General features: G+C 45.1%; 1 protein-coding gene across 1 annotated transcript in view; it reads right to left on the bottom strand.

The window, feature by feature from the left end:
• The window catches only part of LOC126209820 (uncharacterized), a 34,585-nt gene that overhangs the window by 922 nt on the left and 11,902 nt on the right, over window positions 1-21,761 (bottom strand). The window contains exon 2 of the mRNA XM_049938953.1: window positions 14,610-14,678. Within this exon, the coding sequence (XP_049794910.1) occupies window positions 14,610-14,677 (68 nt within the window). The 5' untranslated portion in view covers window position 14,678. The remainder of the gene's footprint in view (window positions 1-14,609; window positions 14,679-21,761) is intronic.

The raw sequence follows: 21,761 nt of genomic DNA, 5'->3' as shown, positions 1-21,761 counted from the left end.
GCGGCGACACTAAATGCACTTACCTTACAATTTATCATTCATATACACTGGGGAGACAAAAGGGGTATGGACATACACAGATGGCGGTAGGACTGCGTACAGAAGCTATAAAAGGGCTGTGCGTTGACGGGGGCGTCATCTGTATTCAGGCTGTTCATGTGCCTCGCCGCAGTGTATACACCGGTTCCCGTCATATCACCGAAGTTAAGCGGTGCCGGGCGTGGTCGCCACTTGGATGGGTGACCATCCGGGCCGCCATACGCTGTTGCCATTTTTCGGGGTGCACTCAGCCTCGTGATGCCAATTGAGGAGCTACTCGACCGAATAGTAGCGGCTCCGGTCATAGAAAACCATTGTAAGGACCGGGGGAGTGGTGTGCTGACCATACGCCCCTACTATCCGCATCCTCAGCTGAGGATGACACGGCGGTCGGATGGTCCCGATGGGCCACTCGTGGCCTCAAGACGGGGACGTGACTATGGCCGCGTGATGGGATTTAACAGACTTTGAATGTGAAGTGGTTGGTTGGTTGGTTGGTTGGTTTGGGGAAGGACACCAGACAGCGTGGTCACCGGTCTCATCGGATTAGGGAAGGAAGTCGGCCGCGCCCTTCCAGAGGAACCATCCCGGCATTTGCCTGGAGTGGTTTAGGGAAATCACGGAAAACCTAAATCAGGATGGCCGGACGCGGGATTGAACCGTCGTCCTCCCGAATGCGAGTCCAGTGGCTAACCACTGCGCCACCTCGCTCGGTTGTGAAGTGGCAGTTGCAGCTAGACGCATGGGACATTCCATTTCTGAAAGCGTTGGGGAATTTAGCATTCCGAGTTGCTCAGTGTCGAAAGTGTGGCGAGGATGCCAAATTTCAGGCATTACGTCCCACCACGGCCACCTCCCTTGCTGACGGTCTTCAAGTTAACGATCGAGAGCAGCGATGTTTGCATACAGCTGTCACTGCTAACAGATAAGCAAAACTGCGTCGAATAACCGCAGGAGTGAACGTGGGACATACGATGAAAGTATCTGCTGGGACACTACGGCGAAACTTGGTGTTAATGGCCTATGGTAGCAGACAACCGAGGAGCACGATGTCGCCTGTAGTGGCTCTCCTGGGCTCTAGACCATATCGGTTGGACCATAGGCGATTGGAAAACCGTGACATGGTCAGATGAGTCCCGATTTCAGTTGATAAGAGGTGACGGCGCAGACCGCATGGAGCTCTGGACCCAAGGCACTGTGCAAGCCAGCTATGGCTCCATAATGGTGTGAACTGTGTGTGTACTTTGAATGGACTGTATCCTCTGGTTCAACTGAACCGTTCATTGACTGGACATGGCTATATTCGGCTACTTGGACATCATTTTCAGCCACTCGTGAACTTTATGTTCCCAAACAACGACGTAATTTTTATGGAAGACAATGTGCCATGTCCCCGGGCCACAATCGTTTGTGATTGGTCTGAACATTCTGGAACATTCGAGCACATGATTTGGCGACCCAGTTCACCCGACATGACTCCCATCGAACATTTATGGGACATGGTGCCGTGGTGTACTGTGGACTCTCGAAGTAGAGTGACTTTAGGAAGATACAAGACGACTTAGACAAAAATTCCGTTGGTGTGATGAATGGCAGCTAGCCCTAAATGTGGAGAAATGTAAATTAATGCGGATGACTAGGAAGAACAAACCTGTAATGTTCGGATACACTGTTGGCGGTGGCGTGTTTGTTGCTGTTAGAAGTAGTTCATCTTGTCGCGAAATTGAAGTAGATAGTTATTGTTGCCAACCGCAATAAAATAATAATTCGATCCTTTTACCAACCTCGCAATTCAGATGATACAGTTCTGTATTTTACAGCTGCGCTTGATAATGGTATAAGGCCGAAATTTCAATCGTGAAATAAAGAAAGTGTTAGAGTCACTGGCGTAAATATGATGTTTTTTATAAAGTTCTACATGACTGTGAATCCCAAGTATAAGAAGTTAAGTTGCTGAAAACTTCAAACAAAACTTGAGTTTGATTTCAAACACGTACCCGACTCATACGATTACAGTTGGTGGTGACTTTAATTTACCCTCGATATGTTGGCAAAAATACATATTTAATTCCGGAGGTACGCATAAAACATCATTCAAATTTGTGCTAAGCGCATTCTCTGAAAATTATTTCGAGCAGTTAGTTCCTGAGCCCACTCGAATAGTAAACGGTTGTAAAAACACACTTGACCTCTTAGCAACAAATAATCCTGAGGTAATACGAGCATCTAAACGGGGACAGGGATTAGTGAACACAGGGTTGTCTAAGCGAGATTGAATACTGTAACCCACAAATGCTCCAAAAATAAACGAGAAATATGCTTATACAAAAAAGCAGATAAAAATTCAAAAAAAATGGTTCAAATGGCTCTGAGCACTATGAGACTCAACTGCTGAGGTCATTAGTCCCCTAGAACTTAGAACTAGGTAAACCTAACTAACCTAAGGACATCACACACATCCATGCCCGAGGCAGGATTCGAACCTGCGACCGTAGCGGTCTCGCGGTTCCAGACTGCAGCGCCAGAACCGCGCGGCCACTTCGGCCGGCGATAAAAATTCACTTGACTCCTTCCTGAGAGACAATTTCCACTCCTTCAAAATTAATAATATAAGTGTAGACCAGATGTGGCTTGAATTCAAAGAAATAGTATCGGCAACAATTGAGATATTTATACCAAATAAAATAACAAACGACGGAGCTGATCCTCCTTGGTACACAAAACGGGTCAGAACACAGTTGCAGAAACAACGAAACAAACATGCCAAATTTAAACAGACGCAAAATCCCCAACGTTGGCGTACTTTACAGAAGCTCGAAATTTAGCGCCGACTTTAATGCGAGATGCTTATATTAGTTTCCACAACGAAACTTTGTCTCGAAACCTGGCAGAAAATCCAAAGAGACTCTAGTCGTATGTGAAATATGCTAGCGGCAAGAAACAATCAATGCCTCCTCCACGTGATAACAATGGAAATACTATCGAAAACATTGCTGCCAAAGTACTGAACACAGCCTTCCAAAATTCCTTCACAAAAGAAGACGAAGTAAATATTCCAGAATTCGAATCAAGAACAGCTGCCAACATGAGTAACGTAGAAGTTAATATCCACGGAGTAGTGAAGCAACTTAAATCACTTAATAAAAGCTAGTCTTCTGGTCCAGACTGTATACCAATTAGGTTACTTTTAGAGTATGCTGATGCATTAGCGCCATACTTAACAATCATATACAACTGTTCACTCGACGAAAGATCCGTACCCAACGACTGGAAAGTTGTACAGGTCACACCAATATTCAAGAAAGGTAGGAGTAATCCACTTGATTAGAGGCCCATATAGTTAACCTCGATATGCAGCAGGATTTTAGAACTGTTCTGTACAGAGTTCCGTGTAGTCAGCGCGTACACAACTTTCCCACTAGAGCGCGCCCCGCTAAGCACAACAGCGCAGGCGCAGCGCTCGTCCATCTCCGCTCTACGAGATGGCGCTGTCTTAGAGACGGACCAAATTCTGCTTCCGCCGATCCGCGTATTAATATGTAACGCAGCCAATGAGATTGCTGCTAACGTAGAATCTTTTATCCTCGCGGATCACACTCGCGCAGTGATACCTGAATGTGCGAGGTACTATAACGAGTGTACAGACCTCCGATTAGTCAGTCTGCATTTATCTGCACCAGTCTGTACCAGTCTGCATTAGTCTGTACCAGTCTATAGTCAAGTTTCAGTCTGCGCCTAATAAGATTATCATATTCCTGTACATAGCCACGAAGATAAATGTATAGACACTTTTGGAAAGTATCAGAGATGTATGTGAGAATAAGATTAACGTACCAAGACCAAAGGAACTTCAGATTGTCAATTGTAAATAGCATCCAGAATCACGTTAAGTAAGGTTTATGATTGTTATTATTTTAATAAATGTGCTTAAAAATTAATCAAGTTCTGTTTAAAGTTGGTCACCGTCAATCTGCTACTCTAAGCGTGCAAGTGGCATTTCTATCATTTGACCTAACGGCAGAAGATAAACATGCCACGATAAGACCACGAGACATATTGCTGACACTCGCCTACTTCGTTAGAGCGACAAGTCAAATGGTGTGTGTACCGAAGGTCTTACAGCATGCACACCACAAGAATGTATTGTGTTGACCCCAGAGCATAAGGCCTGGATTGGGGCCAGTGTGTGCACTCTATGAGACAAAGCTCACCAGGTCTACGTCGTAAGCGCAAACGTCCATCACTTGTGTGTAGGCAGAATCTGCTTTCGTCGCTGAAGACCACGGCGCGGCATTCCATCTTCCAAGTGATCTTCTTACGGCACGTCGATGATGTGATGTGAGTGGATGACGGGCGGGGGGGAGGGGGGGATGCGTGCCCGTACTCCCACTGCTAATAACCGGTTTTCAGCCATTCGCGTCGACACGTCTGGGCTCACGGGCCCTCTGACCTGCGCTGTACCATCTGCCCCTGCTGCCCTTACAACACGACGATGCTGGCGGGCGCCTGTGCTGCATGGACACCCAGAAACTCGTCCACGGATGTGAGGCTGTTCACGTGACCACTGGTACCATGGTACCAGGATCGCTGCTCAACTGACTCAGCACGTCCAACATCTGCATCTACATCCATACTCCGCAAGCCACCTGACGGTGTGTGGCGGAGGGTACCTTGAGTACCTCTATCGGTTCTCCCTTCTATTCCAGTTTCGTATTGTTCGTGGAAAGAAGGATTGTCGGTATGCCCCCGTGTTGGCTCTAATCTCTCTGATTTTATCCTCATGGTCTCTTCGCGAGATATACTTAGGAGGGAGCAATGTACTGCTTGACTCTTCAGTGAAGGTATGTTCTCGAAACTTTAACAACAGCCCGTATGGAGCTACTGAGCGTCTCTCCTGCAGAGTTTTCCACTGGAGTTTTTCTGTCATCTCCGTAACGCTTTCGCGATTACTAAATGATCCTCTAACGAAGCGCGCTCCTCTCCGTTGGATCTTCTCTATCTCTTCTATCAACCCTATCTGGTACGGATCCCACACTGCTGAGCAGTATTCAAGCAGTGGGCGAACAAGCGTACTGTAACCTACTTCCTTTGTTTTCGGATTGCATTTCCTTAGGATCTTCCAATGAATCTCAGTCTGGCATCTGCTTTACCGACGATCAACTCTAAATAATAATTCCATTTTAAATCACACCTAATGCCTACTCTCAGATAATTTATGGAATTAAGTGCTTCCAGTTGCTGACCTGCTATATTGTAGCTATATAATAAAGCGTCTTTGTTTCTATGTATTCGCAGCACATTACACTTGTCTACGTTGAGATTCAATTGCCATTCCCTGCACCATGCGTCAATTCGCTGCAGATCCTCCTGTATTTCAGTACAATTTTCCATTGTTACAACCTCTCGATACACCACATCGTCATCTGCAAAAAACCTCAGTGAACTTCCGATGTCATCCACAAGGTCATTTATGTATATTGTGAATAGCAACGGTCCTATCACACTCCCCTGCGGCACACATGAAATCACTCTCACTTCGGAAGACTTCTCTCCATTGAGAATGACATGTTGCGTTCTGTTACCTAGGAACTCTTCAATCGAATCACACAATTGGCCTGATAGTCCATATACTCTTACGTTGTTCATTAAAGGACTGTGGGGAACTGTATCGAACGCCTTACGGAAGTCAAGAAACACGACATCTACCTGTGAACCCGTGTCTATGGCCTCTGAGTCTCGTGGACGAATAGCGCGAGCTGGGTTTCACACGACCGTCCTTTTCGAAACCCATGCTGATTCCTACAGAGTAGATTTCTTGTCTCCAGAAAAGTCATTATACTCGTACATAATACGTGTTCCAAAATTCTACAACTGATAGACGTTAGAGATATAGGTCTATAATTCTGCACATCTGTTCGACGTCCCTTCTTGAAAACGGGGATGACCTGTGCCCTTTTCCAATCCTTTGGAACGCTACGCTCTTCTAGAGACCTACGGTACACCGCTGCAAGAAGGGGGGCAAGTTCCTTTGTGCAGAAAATCTCCGAAGGTACCATCCCATTACTCGAAAGTCCGCCCCCAATAGCTGAATGGTCAGCGTGACGGACTGCCATCCTTAGGGGCCCGGGACGGCAAGCTGATTTACCAAAGTCTTTATTAGCAAGTTCAAACATATCGGTTGTTGGACATGTTCTGAGGCATCAAGGAATCACAAATTTAGCATTGGAGGGCAGCGTGGAGGGTAAAAATCGTAGAGGGAGACCAAGAGATGAATACACTAAGCAGATTCAGAAGGATGTAGGCTGCAGTAGGTACTGGGAGATGAAGAAGCTTGCACAGGATAGAGTAGCATGGAGAGCTGCATCAAACCAGTCTCAGGACTGAAGACCACGACAACAACAACGAGCTGTTGGCTCGATTGCCGCAGGGCGATCTGAATCTGACTGGAGCGATGTAGGCTGGCGTGAAATGTTGGTTGGGGCAGCCACCTAATACGTTCGGACTGCAGTCATCCGCGCGGAGATGGACAGAGCGCTGGGCGCAGATATAGGGGTGAGAGTCGAGAGCTCTTCCTGTGGCATTTCACCTATACGCCTCCCGTGACTGCTACCTGGCAGCAGGACTCTTTTCTTTCTGATTGACTTTTCTACCGACCTAGCCTTAAAGTTGTTTCTCTGGGTCTGCTGAAGTGAAGTAAACCAAGACAATAACAATTGTACGGTGTGTTCAAAAAGTCTCTCCGCAGTGCCATATGATTGTTAGCCGCGCGTGCCGTATGCCGCAGTGAATATACTGAAATGAAACTCAGTGAAATACAAGTTATTAATTTATTGAATAAATTTACATCTACATTTATACTCTGCAAGCCACCGAACGGTGTGTGGTGGAGGGCACTTTACGTGCCACTGTCATTACCTCCCTTTCCTGTTCCAGTCGCTTATGGTTCGCTGGAAGAACGACTGCCGGAAAGCCTCCGTGCGCGCTCGAATCACTCTAATTTTACATTCGTGATCTCCTCGGGAGGTATAAGTAGGGGGAAGCACTATATTCGATACCTCATCCAGAAACGCACCCTCTCGAAACCTGGACAGCAAGCTACACCGCGATGCAGAGCGCCTCTCTTGCAGAGTCTGCCACTCGAGTTTGCTAAACATCTCCGTAACGCTATCACGCTTACCAAATAACCCTGTGACGAAACGCGCCGCTCTTCTTTGGATCTTCTCTATCTCCTGTGTCATCCCGACCTGGTACGGATCCCACACTGATGAGCAATACTCAACTATAGGTCGAACGAGTGTTTTGTAAGCCACCTCCTTTGTTGATGGACTGCATTTTCTTAGGACTCTCCCAATGAATCTCAACCTGGCACCCTCCTTACCAACAATTAATTTTATATGATCATTCCACTACACATCGTTCCGCACGCATACTACCAGATATTTTACAGAAGTAACTGCTACCAGTGTTTGTTCCGCTATCATATAATCATAAAATAAAGGATCCTTCTTTCTATGTATTCGCAATACATTACATTTGTCTATGTTAAGCGTCAGTTGCCACTCCCTGCACCAAGTGCCTATCCGCTGCAGATCTTCCTGTACTTCGCTGTAATTTTCTAATGCTGCAACTTCTCTGTATACTACAGCATCATCCTCGAAAAGGCGCGTGGAACTTCTGACACTATCTACTAGGTCATTTATATGTATTGTGCAAAGCAATGGTCCCACAACTGTCCCCTGTGGCACTCCAGAGGTTACTTTAACGTCTGTAGACGTCTCTCCATTGATAACAACATGCTGTGTTCTGTTTGCTAAAAACTCTTCAATCCAGCCACACAGCTGGTCTGATATTCCGTAGGCTCTTACTTTATCAGGCGACAGTGCGGAACTGTATCAAACGCCTTCCCGAAGTCAAGGAAAATTGCATCTACCTGGGAGCCTGTATCTAATATTTTCTGGGTCTCATGAACAAATAAATATTGGTTTTTACTTACAAATTTTCACATTAAATGTTGAAAGTGTCCCGCCCGTTGTTGAATACACAATTCAATTCGTCTAATCATGTTTCCAAACACAAGCTGTAACATTTCTTCTGTGACAGAAGCAGTGAAAGTGGATATTGCAGTTTTCAATTCATCGATGGATTTTGGGCGGTTTTTATAGACAGTTGCTTTCACTGCACCCCAGAAGAAAAGGTCAGGTTGTGTTAGGTCAGGCGAGCGTGAAATTATGCGATCACAAAAAATATCAGCAAGCAGTGACACTGAAACGTGAGCTGTATGCGCGGATGCACCATCCTGTTGAAAATAGTCGTTCAGTATTTCACTTACGCAAGTTCTCCTATGAAGGGGTACAGAATATCACTGCAGTATCGTTGTGCGTTTATTGTTTCGTTGAAAAACCAAGGAAGGCGAACAATCATACGGCACACGCGGCTAACAATCCTACGGCACTGCGGAGAGACTTTTGGAACACATAGCACATGCTGGATGCTGGTGAAGTTTCGATATCAGAGTGTTAATGTTTACACAGATTGTGTAAAACTGTGTGAAGTGCTGTACCAACTGGCCATAAAAATGGAAGTAGACACATGGACACTTACAGAGAAGAGCCACCCATACTGTCGCAAGACAGCGCCCAGCATTTTGCAAGAAATAGGTGTGTAACTTTCGGAAAACCACCTGAAGATGAACCTGAAAAGGTTCGAAAACCGGTTCAAGGAATAATAAATAACTATTTAAAAAAGTGACCGATTGCAATTTTATGTATTTACATTGTCTTTCATAGTTTCTAAATTATAAGCAGATAAGATATGATAGTGTTTTTATGCAGGTCAGTGAAGCAGGTGTTTTATGAATAAAGGAGATACTCTCTTGATGCACTAGTTTAAAATCTTTGATCCAACAAAATTTCACTGCAGCACATATTTTTCTTTGTACCTGATGATGACATAACAGCCGAAAACCGATTTGTGAAATAAATAATAAATATTATAGAATATTACAAAAGTGTGTATTTACATTCACAACATATAAAATATTCTACCAAAAAGCGATGGAACAGTTAATAATCATCATCAATTTCTTAAGGCCTTTGTCCCATGTCAATGTGGGGTCGGCCTTGTTACTATGGAGTTGGCGATGTTAGGGCCGTAGGGTACCTTGAAGCCCTTCCTGTCGCCATCCCATGCCCGCTGGGACGGAGTCAGTGCACCCCAGCTGTCTGCGTCTAGGGTAAACCATGAAATAGGGCGAACGTTTTCAAATGTCTGCGAGTCGTGTAACTGAGGCGGAACATGGGAACCAGCCCGGTATTAACCTAGTGGGATGTGGAACACCGCCTAAAAACCATATCCGGGCTGACCGGCACACCGGCCATCGTCGTTAATCCCTCTGGCGGATGCGATCTGGGGCCGGCGCACCTACCTGAGTCCAGGAAGCAGCGAATTTGCTCCCTCAGCAAACCTGATGGGTAGATGCAACACTTCATCAATACAAGGAAAGAAACTCTTGGCACAATTTGGTAGGTACAGAATGACAGGATTCGTTGTTGTTGTTGTGGTCTTCAAATGGATCAAATGGCTCTGAGCACTATGGGACTCAACATCTATGGTCATCAGTCCCCTAGAACTTAGAACTAATCAAACCTAACTAACCTAAGGACATCACACGACACCCAGTCATCACGAGGCAGAGAAAATCCCTGACCCCGCCGGGAATCGAACCCGGGAACCCGGGCGCGTGTTGTGGTCGTAAGTCCTGGGACTGGTTTGATGCAGCTCTCCATGCTACTCTATCCTGTGCAAGCCTCTTCATCTCCCAGTACCTACTGCAACCTACATCCTTCTGAATCTGCTTAGTGTATTCATCTCTTGGTCTCCCTCTACGATTTTTAACCTCCACGCTGCCCTCCAATACTAAATTGGTGATTCCTTGATGCCTCACAACATGTCCTACCAACCGATCCCTTCTTCTAGTCAAGTTGTGCCACAAACTTCTCTTCTCCCCAATCCAATTCAATACCTCCTCTAATCTTCAGCATTCTTCTGTAGCACCACATTTCGAAAGCTTCTATCCGCTTCTTGTCCAAACTAGTTATCGTCCATGTTTCACTTCCATACATGGCTACGCACCATACAAATACTTTCAGAAATGACTTCCTGACACTTAAATCTACACTCGATGTTAACAAATTTGTCTTCTTCAGAAACGCTTTCCTTGCCATTGCCACTCTACATTTTATATCCTCTCTACTTCGACCATCATCCTTTACTACTTTAAGTATCTCATTTCCTAATATAATTCCCACAGCATCACCCGACTTAATTTGACTACATTCCATTATCCTCGTTTTGCTTTTATTGATGTTCATCTTATACCCTCCTTTCAAGACACTGTCCATTCCGTTCAACTGCCCTTCCAAGTCCTTTGCTGTCTCTGACAGAGTTACAATGTCATCGGCGAACCTCAAAATTTTATTTTTTCTCTATGGATTTTAATACATACTCCGAACTTTTCTTTTGTTTCCTTTACTGCTTGCTCAATATACAGATTGAAAAGCATCGGGGAGAGGCTACAACCCTGTCTCACTCCCTTCCCAACCACTGCTTCCCTTTCATGTCCTTTGACTCTTATAACTGCCATCTGCTTTCTGTACAAATTGTAAATAGCCTTTCGCTCCCTGTATTTTACCCCTGCCACCTTCAGAATTTGAAAGAGAGTATTCCAGTCAACATTGTCAAAAGCTTTCTCTACGTCTACAAATGCTAGAAACTTAGGTTTGCCTTTCCTTAATCTAGCTTCTACGATAAGTCGTAGGGTGAGTATTGCCTCAAGTGTTCCAACATTTCTACGGAATCCAAACTGATCTTCCCCGAGGACAGCTTCTACCAGGTTTTCCATTCGTGTGTAAAGAATTCGCGTTAGTATTTTGAATCCGTGACTTATTAAACTGATTGTCCGGTAATTTTCAGCACCTGCTTTCTTTGGGATTGGAATTATTATATTCTTCTTGAAGTCTGAGGGTATTTCACCTGTCTCATACATCTTGCTCACCAGATGGTAGAGTTTTGTCGGGACTGGCTCTCCCAAGGCCGTCAATAGTTCTAATGGAATGTTCTCTACTCCCGGGGCCTTGTTTCGACTCAGGTCTTTCAGTGCTCTGTCAAACCCTGCACGCACTATCATATCTCCCATTTCATCTTTATCTACATCGTCTTCCATTTTCATAATATTGTCCTCAAGTACATCGCCCTTGTATAGACCCTCTATATACTCCTTCCACCTTTCTGCTTTCCCTTCTTTGCTTAGAACTGGGTTTCCATCTGAGCTCTTGATATTCATACAAGTGGGTCTCTTTTCTCCAAAGGTCTCTTTAATTTTCCTGTAGGCAGTATCTATCTTACCCCTAGTGAGATAAGCCTCTACATCCTTACATTTGTTCTCTAGCCATCCCTGCTTAGCCATTTTACACTTCCTGTCGATCTCATTTTTGAGACGCCTGTATTCCTTTTTGCCTGCTTCATTTACTGAATTTTATATTTTCTCCTTTCGTCTATTACATTCAATATTTCTTCTGTTACTGAAGGATTTCTACTAGCCCTGTTCTTTTTACTTTCTTCATCCTCTGCTGCCTTCACTACTTCATCTCTCAAAGCTACCCATTCTTCTTCTACTGTATTTCTTCCCCCCATTCCTGCCAATTGTTCCCTTATGCTCTCCCTGAAACTCTGTACAACCTATGGTTTAGTCAGTTTATCCAGGTCCCATCTCCTTAAATTCCCACCTTTTTGCAGTTTCTTCAGTTGTAATCTACAGTTCATAACCAATAGATTGTGGTCAGAGTCCACATCTGCCCCTGGAAATGGCTTACAATTTAAAACCTGGTTCCTAAATCTCTGTCTTACCATTATATAATCTATGTGATACTTTCTAGTATCTCCAGGCTTCTTCCATGTATACAACCTTCTTTTATGATTCTTGAACCAAGTGTTAGCTATGATTAAGTTGTGCTCTGTGCAAAATTCTACCAGGCGCCTTCCTCTTTCATTTCTTAGCCCCAATCTACACTCCTGGAAATTGAAATAAGAACACCGTGAATTCATTGTCCCAGGAAGGGGAAACTTTATTGACACATTCCTGAGGTCAGAACATCACATGATCACACTGACAGAACCACAGGCACATAGACACAGGCAACAGAGCATGCACAATGTCGGCACTAGTACAGTGTATATCCACCTTTCGCAGCAATGCAGGCTGCTATTCTCCCATGGAGACGATCGTAGAGATGCTGGATGTAGTCCTGTGGAACGGCTTGCCATGCCATTTCCACCTGGCGCCTCAGTTGGACCAGCGTTCGTGCTGGACGTGCAGACCGCGTGAGACGACGCTTCATCCAGTCCCAAACATGCTCAATGGGGGACAGATCCGGAGATCTTGCTGGCCAGGGTAGTTGACTTACACCTTCTAGAGCACGTTGGGTGGCACGGGATACATGCGGACGTGCATTGTCCTGTTGGAACAGCAAGTTCCCTTGCCGGTCTAGGAATGGTAGAACGATGGGTTCGATGACGGTTTGGATGTACCGTGCACTATTCAGTGTCCCCTCGACGATCACCAGTGGTGTACGGCCAGTGTAGGAGATCGCTCCCCACACCATGATGCCGGGTGTTGGCCCTGTGTGCCTCGGTCGTATGCAATCCTGATTGTGGCGCTCACCTGCACGGCGCCAAACACGCATACGACCATCATTGGCACCAAGGCAGAAGCGACTCTCATCGCTGAAGACGACACGTCTCCATTCGTCCCTCCATTCACGCCTGTCGCGACGCCACTGGAGGCGGGCTGCACGATGTTGGGGCGTGAGCGGAAGACGGCCTAACGGTGTGCGGGACCGTAGCCTAGCTTCATGGAGACGGTTGCGAATGGTCCTCGCCGATACCCCAGGAGCAACAGTGTCCCTAATTTGCTGGGAAGTGGCGGTGCGGTCCCCTACGGCACTGCGTAGGATCCTACGGTCTTGGCGTGCATCCGTGCGTCGCTGCGGTCCGGTCCCAGGTCGACGGGCACGTGCACCTTCCGCCGACCACTGGCGACAACATCGATGTACTGTGGAGACCTCACGCCCCACGTGTTGAGCAGTTCGGCGGTACGTCCACCCGGCCTCCCGCATGCCCACTATACGCCCTCGCTCAAAGTCCGTCAACTGCACATACGGTTCACGTCCACGCTGTCGCGGCATGCTACCAGTGTTAAAGACTGCGATGGAGCTCCGTATGCCACGGCAAACTGGCTGACACTGATGGCGGCGGTGCACAAATGCTGCGCAGCTAGCGCCATTCGACGGCCAACACCGCGGTTCCTGGTGTGTCAGCTGTGCCGTGCGTGTGATCATTGCTTGTACAGCCCTCTCGCAGTGTCCGGAGCAAGTATGGTGGGTCTGACACACCGGTGTCAATGTGTTCTTTTTACCATTTCCAGGAGTGTATATTCACCTACCACGTTTCCTTCTCTCCCTTTTCCTACTACCGAATTCCAGTCACCCATGACTATTAATTTCGTCTCCCTACACTATCTGAATAATTTCTTTTATTTCATCATACATTTCTTCAATTTCTTCTTCATCTGCAGAGCTAGCTGGCATATAAACTTGTACTACTGTAGTAGGCGTGGGCTTCGTGTCTATCTTGGTCACAATAATGCGTTCACTGTGCTGTTTGTAGTAGCTTACCCGCACTCCTTGTTTTTTATTCATTATTAAACCGACTCCTGCATTACCCTATTTGATTTTGTATTTATAACCCTGTATTCGCCTGACAAAAGTCTTGTTCCTCCTGCCAGCGAACTTCACTAATTCCTACTATATCTAACTTCAACCTATCCATTTCCCTTCTTAAATTTTCTAACCTACCTACTCGATTAAGGGATTTGACATTCCACGCTTCGACCCGTAGAACGCCAGTTGTGTTTCTCCTGATAACGACGTCCTCCTGTGTACTCACCGACCGAAGATGCGAACGGGGGACTATTTTACCTCTGGAATATTTTACCCAAGAGGACGCCATCATCATTTAACCATACAGTAAAGCTACATCTCATCGGGAAAAATTACGGCTGTAGTTTCCCCTTGCTTTCAGCCGTTAGCAGTACCAGCACAGCAAGGCCGTTTTGGTTAATGTTACAAGGCCAGATCAGTCAATCATCCAGACTGTTGCCCCTGCAACTACTGAAAAGGCTGCTGACCCTCTTCAGGAACCACACGTTTGTCTGGCCTCTCAACAGATACACCTCCATTAAGGTTGCACCTACGGTAACGCTATCTGTATCGCTGTGGCGCGCAAGCCTCCCCACCAAGGGCAAGGCTCAGGATTCATCCTGAGGTAAAAGGTTATAGTTAATTTGGTAGTGGACGAAAGTGTGAGCTGTATATATTGTAGACAGATGTCAAGGCTTGAATGTAACAAACAGCTTGAACTAATTGTAGGTTGGAAGTTTCCACAAGAAGCGGACGTTACTATGAAATAAGACGATATACTTATCTCCAGAAGTCGTCCAACGCGACGATACTTACCCATTATCAAATTCCTTCTTAGACAGGCAAGGTGTTAAGTCTAAAGGTAAATTCTGTATATCCGGCATCCTGAAAATAAAAAATTCAACATAAATCACAGCATTGTAGTTTTCGAATGGACATTCCCTTCTTAGAGCAAACATCCACCTAATGCCTTTGAGCGTCAGCTTCTCCGCTTTACAACAAAATGAAATGATAGATCGAATGTATGATTGGAACCAAGCCATAAGGTAATCCGTACCACCGCTCACAAAATACTAGTTGTACTTTTACATGAATTCCTGTTCATGTTTTCGATCGAAATCTCCACACAACGAAGAGCCATGAACTGAGACACTGTTTTGTTTTGTTTTCTGCTACTACACAGTGCCACAAATTTCTCGTAAACCAAGACGCACATGTCGTGTTAGTTTACAAAAATGCGTCTGATGACGGAGGTTTAAACGTCTGAAACGTGTAATGGAAATAAGTAAATAGTGACTGATAGCCGTAAACTTGTTGTTTCGTTCGCTATCAGTAAGTCACCCTAAAGTCTAACAAAAAATGTTTCCGTTTTAAAAACGGATGGAAAGTTTGGAAAAGTATATAGTGAAATCTTATGCTGTAGTTTATAGTTACGAACATCTAGAACTTGTAAGATGGAGTGAGTACTTAATATTTTGAGTAGGAACCCACATCCGGAAACGTACCGTTTGCGTTCCACGGCGGGTTCAGTTCAGCTGTTTAACTCGTCCACATCTGCTTGAGGAACTGAATTAGGCGTGGCGGGTACAATTATTAGGTAACAATTCTAAAGGAAACGTTATGAAACATCCATTTGTCACTTAAGGGGCTCCGGAAAGGCTCAAAATCATGAAAAGTTCAAGTTTTACTTTTTTGCTTTTTCTGAATCTGCAGACTATTACCTTTTAATAGATATATAATTTATTCAATTCCGAAGACTACAACTATTTTTAAATTTTTTTTGAAATGTGTTCTACATGGGCGTGACCCACTGTGGCGCTGTTAAACTGTTGTCAAATGGTGTTATTATTAACGTCCGTGTTCATCAGGTACATTTCAGTGATGTGAGATAAAGTATGTGTTGTGGCTAACCTGTGATGGTTCAATATATATCGCTGGTGTGATTGTCGATTGTTTCATGTTTATTTACTCTGTCGTTATCTCGAAGATATTCGTAATTAATTCTGTTTCTTGAGTCTCTGTTTTGTTGAAGTATAATAATGAGTAAAAGTAAAGTTATTAGAAATCCTCTGGAGGCTTTTAAGAAAAGGAGAAATGTTGGAAAGCCAAAGGTATTTAGAAATATGGGAATGAAGATAGGTTCTAACATGGTACGAGCGATGCTTGCTTTAGACAAGGAACGCCTTCGGGCTGCAGACAGGGCTGTAAAGAGTCTAGAAATACAAGCAAGAGTAAACAGGAGGAGGAACAAGAGGAAGCTGGAGGAGGAGTTTGCAGAGGATGAAGATAATCCATCCTATGGACCTGGAATGCACTAAAAAGTTAATCCAATCTTTGTCGCTCGATTCCCAAAACTTTTATTTTCTCATACTAATTACATGTTTTCTAAGGATCTTCCAAACATATTTGTTTCAAACTTTCAGTAAATGTTACACAGTACCTTCTGCATAATTTAAGACAGCCTTTTTCCAAAAAACTGTATATTTTTGAATATATAAATAAAAAATTGCAAAAAAATGTTGTGAATTTTCATTACAATTGAAAAAAAATCATCTTTAATAACTGAACTAAAATTTTGTAAAATCCCTGTGTTACGTTGTAGCCCATATTCCAATAAATAATCTGTAAAAAGTTCAACTTCCTACCTCAAATACTTTGTGAGGAAAGATGTAATTTATAAGCGTTATTTTAACATTGCAAGTATAGGGCGTTCCGGAGCCCCTTAAGCACATATGTCTGTATCATTTGTTTACATTATGCCAAAACAAAAAAGAACCCATCATACAGTACGTACAGAACAGCACCGATGCATTACAACAGTGGCTCGATGTCGTGACAATCAACGTTGTTACAGACATTGTAATTACGAAGCGTGTTCTGGTACCCATTCTCCATCCCACCTGGTGTCTCTTCAGTTTCTAGTGCGGCTACCGGAAGTCGTGCCTGCAGATCTCCCTCTGTCTCTACAGGAGCCTCGAAAATTAATCTATGTTTACGATCCCAGAAGAAGGAGTCCATACGATTTAAATCCGGCGATTGCGGCGGCCGCGCGGTTGGACCACCTCGGTCTATCCGTATTTCACCATACAGTCTGTTGAGGTGTCTCCAAAACCGCATGTGAGAAGTGCGATGGTGCACCATCATGCTGAAAGCGCGTTTCCCCACGGGCATTCAGTGGCACAGCTTTCAAGAATGGGTCCAACACGTTTCGTACGAAGATCAGTTATACAGGATCAGTTATCTTGAGCCGAAGCAGACGTGGACGCATTACACATCTGAACTGAAACCGTCGTAGAACGGAAACTGTATGTTTCCGGACATCGGTTCCTATTCAATATAATACGTGCTCCTTCCCTTCTACAAGTCCTGGAAGGACTTATACACTAATTAAATTTGAAGTACAGCAGAGTCCCGCTAATCCGAACGTTCGGTTAATGCGAACATGAAAAATGCTATGTTCCCATCATCTTTCGGACGTGCACTCGGGACAGCGACAATTCTTCTTGCTATATTTCTGCTGGAAACCTCCCAGCCATCTTCAAGGCGAGTCGGAGACTGAGTTCATAGTGTTTTTTTTTTTTCTTTATTGTGATTTCATTCCCCTGCCCCATATGGGCAGGGGAGGGCTGTCAGCAGCACAATCCGCCGCTCTTCAGCCGAGTGACATGACAATTAAAACAAGAAGAAAATAATACATACATAAGGAGGTAAAAAAGGGGAACATAAAACAATATAAGGGGAGAAAATGTAGGTAAAAATACACTGATATGTAGACGTTCATTGGGGACAGTTAAAAAAGTCACCAGAAAGTTAAAAAACACAGTTGGCGATTCTTAGAACACATAGAAGTCACTGGATGCGCAGGCACAGTTTAAAAGTCGGCCACAGTATTAAAAGCACTCCGAAACAACACACTTAAAACCCACTTGGAGCACACACGACGAAGAATAAAACTACCAGGTGGGACCTGCCGAGGGAAAGGTCAGAGAGGATGGAAAAGGAGGGGAGAGCATGGGGCAGCTGGGGAAGCGGCGGGATGAAGGGAGGAGGGGCAACTGTGGGTTCACGAAGAGGCAGGAGACACGTGGGGCGGGAGAGGAAAAGGGAAGACAGGGCAGGAGGGAGCGCAGAGACACTGAAAGAAGGCACAAGAGATGGAGGGTGAGTAGGAGGGGAAATCCGCTCAGAAGGAGGGAGGGGGAGGAGAGGGAGCCCTGAGGAGGAGGCAGGAAGAGGGGGTTAGAGTTGGTAGGAAGGGTAGATGTCAGGGCGAAGCTCATCATCCCGGGAGTGGTAGACGGTGGAAGTTGTGTTGGGAAAGGAGATGGAGGGTGTGGAGATGGAGAGAGGGAGGGACACAACGGTAAAGGCGCGGCAACTGGTCGGGAGTGGAGAGGAAGGGAGACACCAGGGGGTGAGGGGGATCAAGGCGACGGACAATATATAGTGTGCGGATGTGTTCAAGGAAAAGGAGAAGGTGGGGGAAGGGGATGAGGTCATAGAGGATGCGCGTGGGGGACGGAAGGCGGATGCGGAAGGCGAGGCGGAGCGTTCATAGTGTTTGCGCGTGCCTATTTATACGGAGAGTCACGTGATACAAAGCTGCTCAGGATTGAAAGCGCATGCGTCAAAGATATCAAAGTCGCCACTACTGCGCTAGTCATAGATAAGATGTATATAGCAAACATAAACATATAAGCGCAGACTGCAAACAAAATAGTGCTGCTGCGAATCCACCGTGCTTGTAAATAAATAATTAATCTTTAAAAGTGGTAACATCTGTCGAAAGCGATGATGCAGAAATTCTTTCCGAACGAAGGTGTGAAATAAGCGGTTTCCAAGCATTGTCGAGATGAAATCCTTCGTCATGGTTGAGCAGGTTGTCGGCTAGTTGTATTTCGACAGCTTCCTTAACGACTGAGTCCCAGAAAGACGAAGCAGTAGTTAAAATCTTAACATCTTTATAATCCATGGCATGGCCAGTAGAAATGCAATGTTCGGCAGCTGCTGATTTGTTGGACTGAAGAAGACGTGTGTACCGCTGGTGTTCGACGCATCGTTCCTGTACAGTGCGCGTGGTTTGCCCTATGTAACGTTTGCCACACTCACAACGGATTTCATAAACTCCCGCCTTTCGCAAGAGCAGATCATCCTTAACGGATCCCAACAAGGTTGCAGTCTTAGCTGGTGGGCGGAATATCACATCCACTTTATTAGATTTTTTTTATATGAACAATATTACGAACAAATTGACGGTGTCGCTATGGGGAGCCCCATCTCTCCCCTGGTGGCTAATTTGTTTATGGAGGATTTTGAAGAGAAAGCCCTCAACTCGGCAGTATTAAAACCGACAGTCTTCTGGAGATACGTGGATGACACTTTCATAGTGTGGCCCCTCGGAGAGGATAAACTGATAGAGTTTTTCGAACATCTCAATTCCATTCACGGAAACATCAAGCTCACTATGGAGCGAGAGAAGAATGGCTGTTTACCGTTTCTGGATGTGCTGGTTCGCCGGAAATAAGATGGATCCCTAGGTCATTGCGTATACCGTAAGCCCACACACACACACCTGTATTTGCAGGCGTCTAGCTGCTACGAACCGTCGCAAATTATGAGTGTTCTGAAAACTTTGGTCCACAGGGCTCATGTACTGTCTGATGTTGACAGCCTGCAGGATGAGCTTGTACACCTGGAGGCAGTTTTTAGGAGAAATGGCTATTCGCAACAGCAGATTAAGAAAGCCCTGCAAATAAAAACTGCAGAAAAATCACAGGAAAAGGATGAGGAAGTGGAAAGGGAAGTTAAATCTACAGCCTTTCTCCCATACGTGGGTAATGTTTCTTCTAAAATTGCTAGAATCTTGAAGAAACATAAAGTGGATGTGATATTCCGCCCACCAGCTAAGACTGCAGCCTTGTTGGGATCCGTTAAGGATGATCTGCTCTTGCGAAAGGCGGGAGTTTATGAAATCTGTTGTGAGTGTGGCAAACGTCACATAGGGCAAACCACGCGCACTGTACAGGAACGATGCGTCGAACACCAGCGGTACACACGTCTTCTTCAGTCCAACAAATCAGCAGCTGCCGAACATTGCATTTCTACTGGCCATGCCATGGATTATAAAGATGTTAAGATTTTAACTACTGCTTCGTCTTTCTGGGACTCAGTTGTTAAGGAAGCTGTCGAAATACAACTAGCCGACAACCTGCTCAACCGTGACGAAGGATTTCATCTCGACAATGCTTGGAAACCGCTTATTTCACACCTTCGTTCGGAAAGAATTTCTGCATCATCGCTTTCGACAGATGTTACCACTTTTAAAGATTAATTATTTATTTACAAGCACGGTGGATTCGCAGCAGCACTATTTTGTTTGCAGTCTGCGCTTATATGTTTATGTTTGCTATATACATCTTATCTATGACTAGCGCAGTAGTGGCGACTTTGATATCTTTGACGCATGCGCTTTCAATCCTGAGCAGCTTTGTATCACGTGACTCTCCGTATAAATAGGCACGCGCAAACGCTATGAACTCAGTCTCCGACTCGCCTTGAAGATGGCTGGGAGGTTTCCAGCCGAAATATCGCAAGAAGAATTGTCGCTGTCCCGAGTGCACGCCCGAAAGATGATGGAACATTATGTCCGCCGGGAAAACTTCAAGAATCACATGAAAAATGTTAATCTAAGTATGGAAAACTGTGCGGTAAACTGCTGTACATACACACTATTTTAATTTTCACGGTACAGTAAACATGTATTAGAAAAATTGGCAAGAAAACTTTAGGTTTAAACAATGCATAACAATGAAAGGAAAGCTTTCAAACTTACTAAAATACAGCGGACATTTCATCACTACTTCTTAGATGACAAAAACTCAGTCATTGTTCTTTGGAGTAACGAAGTCTGTTATATGACGCAGGGTTACACCATCGTATCATAAACACCAAATCAGCAGGTGTAGCTCCAAATAACGTAGCGCGAGGTCAAGGGCTTCTGCTGCGCCACTGTACGGCACCAGCTCTCCTTTGTCGCTTTCAGGCTCATTGTCACTTCCGCCACAGCAGTCCACTTCTTCCTGGTCTCGAGTCACAGCACAAACTAAATCAGCGTCAGTAAGGTTCTCCAGACATGCCCCATCCGCAGCCATCCAGTCAACTACGTCTCCTTCACTAGCTAATGAAGTCACACCATCTTTGCACATTTTAAAATCAGGAGCATGGTTTCCCGCTTTTGATGCCAGGCTTTTCGTTGGCAACGCCCTAAAATTAAGGCCAGTCTCGTCAGCGTTATACATTTGTTGGGGGGAATACTTTTCCTCTCTTATCATTTTTTCAGACTCACCCATGTATTCCTTCGCTGCATCACGGCCAGAAGAAAGCTTCTCTCCAGTAATTGTTAGCTGACGGATTCCATGACAATTTTTGAATCTGTCCAACCAACCCGTGCCCGCACTAAAAGACTCATCACCATTCATTAACTTGTTCGGGTAAACAGCCTTCTCCTGAACCAGTGCTCCACTCAGAGGAGTTCCCCTTCCTCTTTCCTGCGTAAACCACAGGAAGAGAGCTTCATCCACTTTATCGTACTGGGACTGTTCCAAAGCCTGCCGAATTTCGAGTGTTTTTCCCGAAGACGTTGCACAGGACTGTTCAAGCTTCACTCGGTTCTTCTCCCAATCACAAATGGTTGCTTCGCCAACACCCAGTTCCGTTGCCCGTTCAGAGACATACTCACCATTTTCTATCCGCTTCAAAGCATTCAGTTTTTCTTTGAGACTTAACGTTGTATGTTTCCGTTTACTCATGACGAAAATACGTACACCACTACACATGAACGAAGGCAATATAACTGTTAACGCATGCCAGCGATCGATAACTAACATAACCAAGCGATTTGCGAGCCAACTGGCAGTGCACTGACCTCAGACACCACAAACGTCTCAACAATGCACAACAACAAGGGCG

The sequence above is a fragment of the Schistocerca nitens genome, chromosome 10 (assembly GCF_023898315.1).
Source record: "Schistocerca nitens isolate TAMUIC-IGC-003100 chromosome 10, iqSchNite1.1, whole genome shotgun sequence".
Classification (NCBI taxonomy): Eukaryota; Metazoa; Arthropoda; class Insecta; order Orthoptera; family Acrididae; genus Schistocerca; species Schistocerca nitens.
The sequence above is the reverse complement of the archived record's forward strand: the minus strand, read 5'-3'. Positions and strand labels throughout refer to the sequence as shown.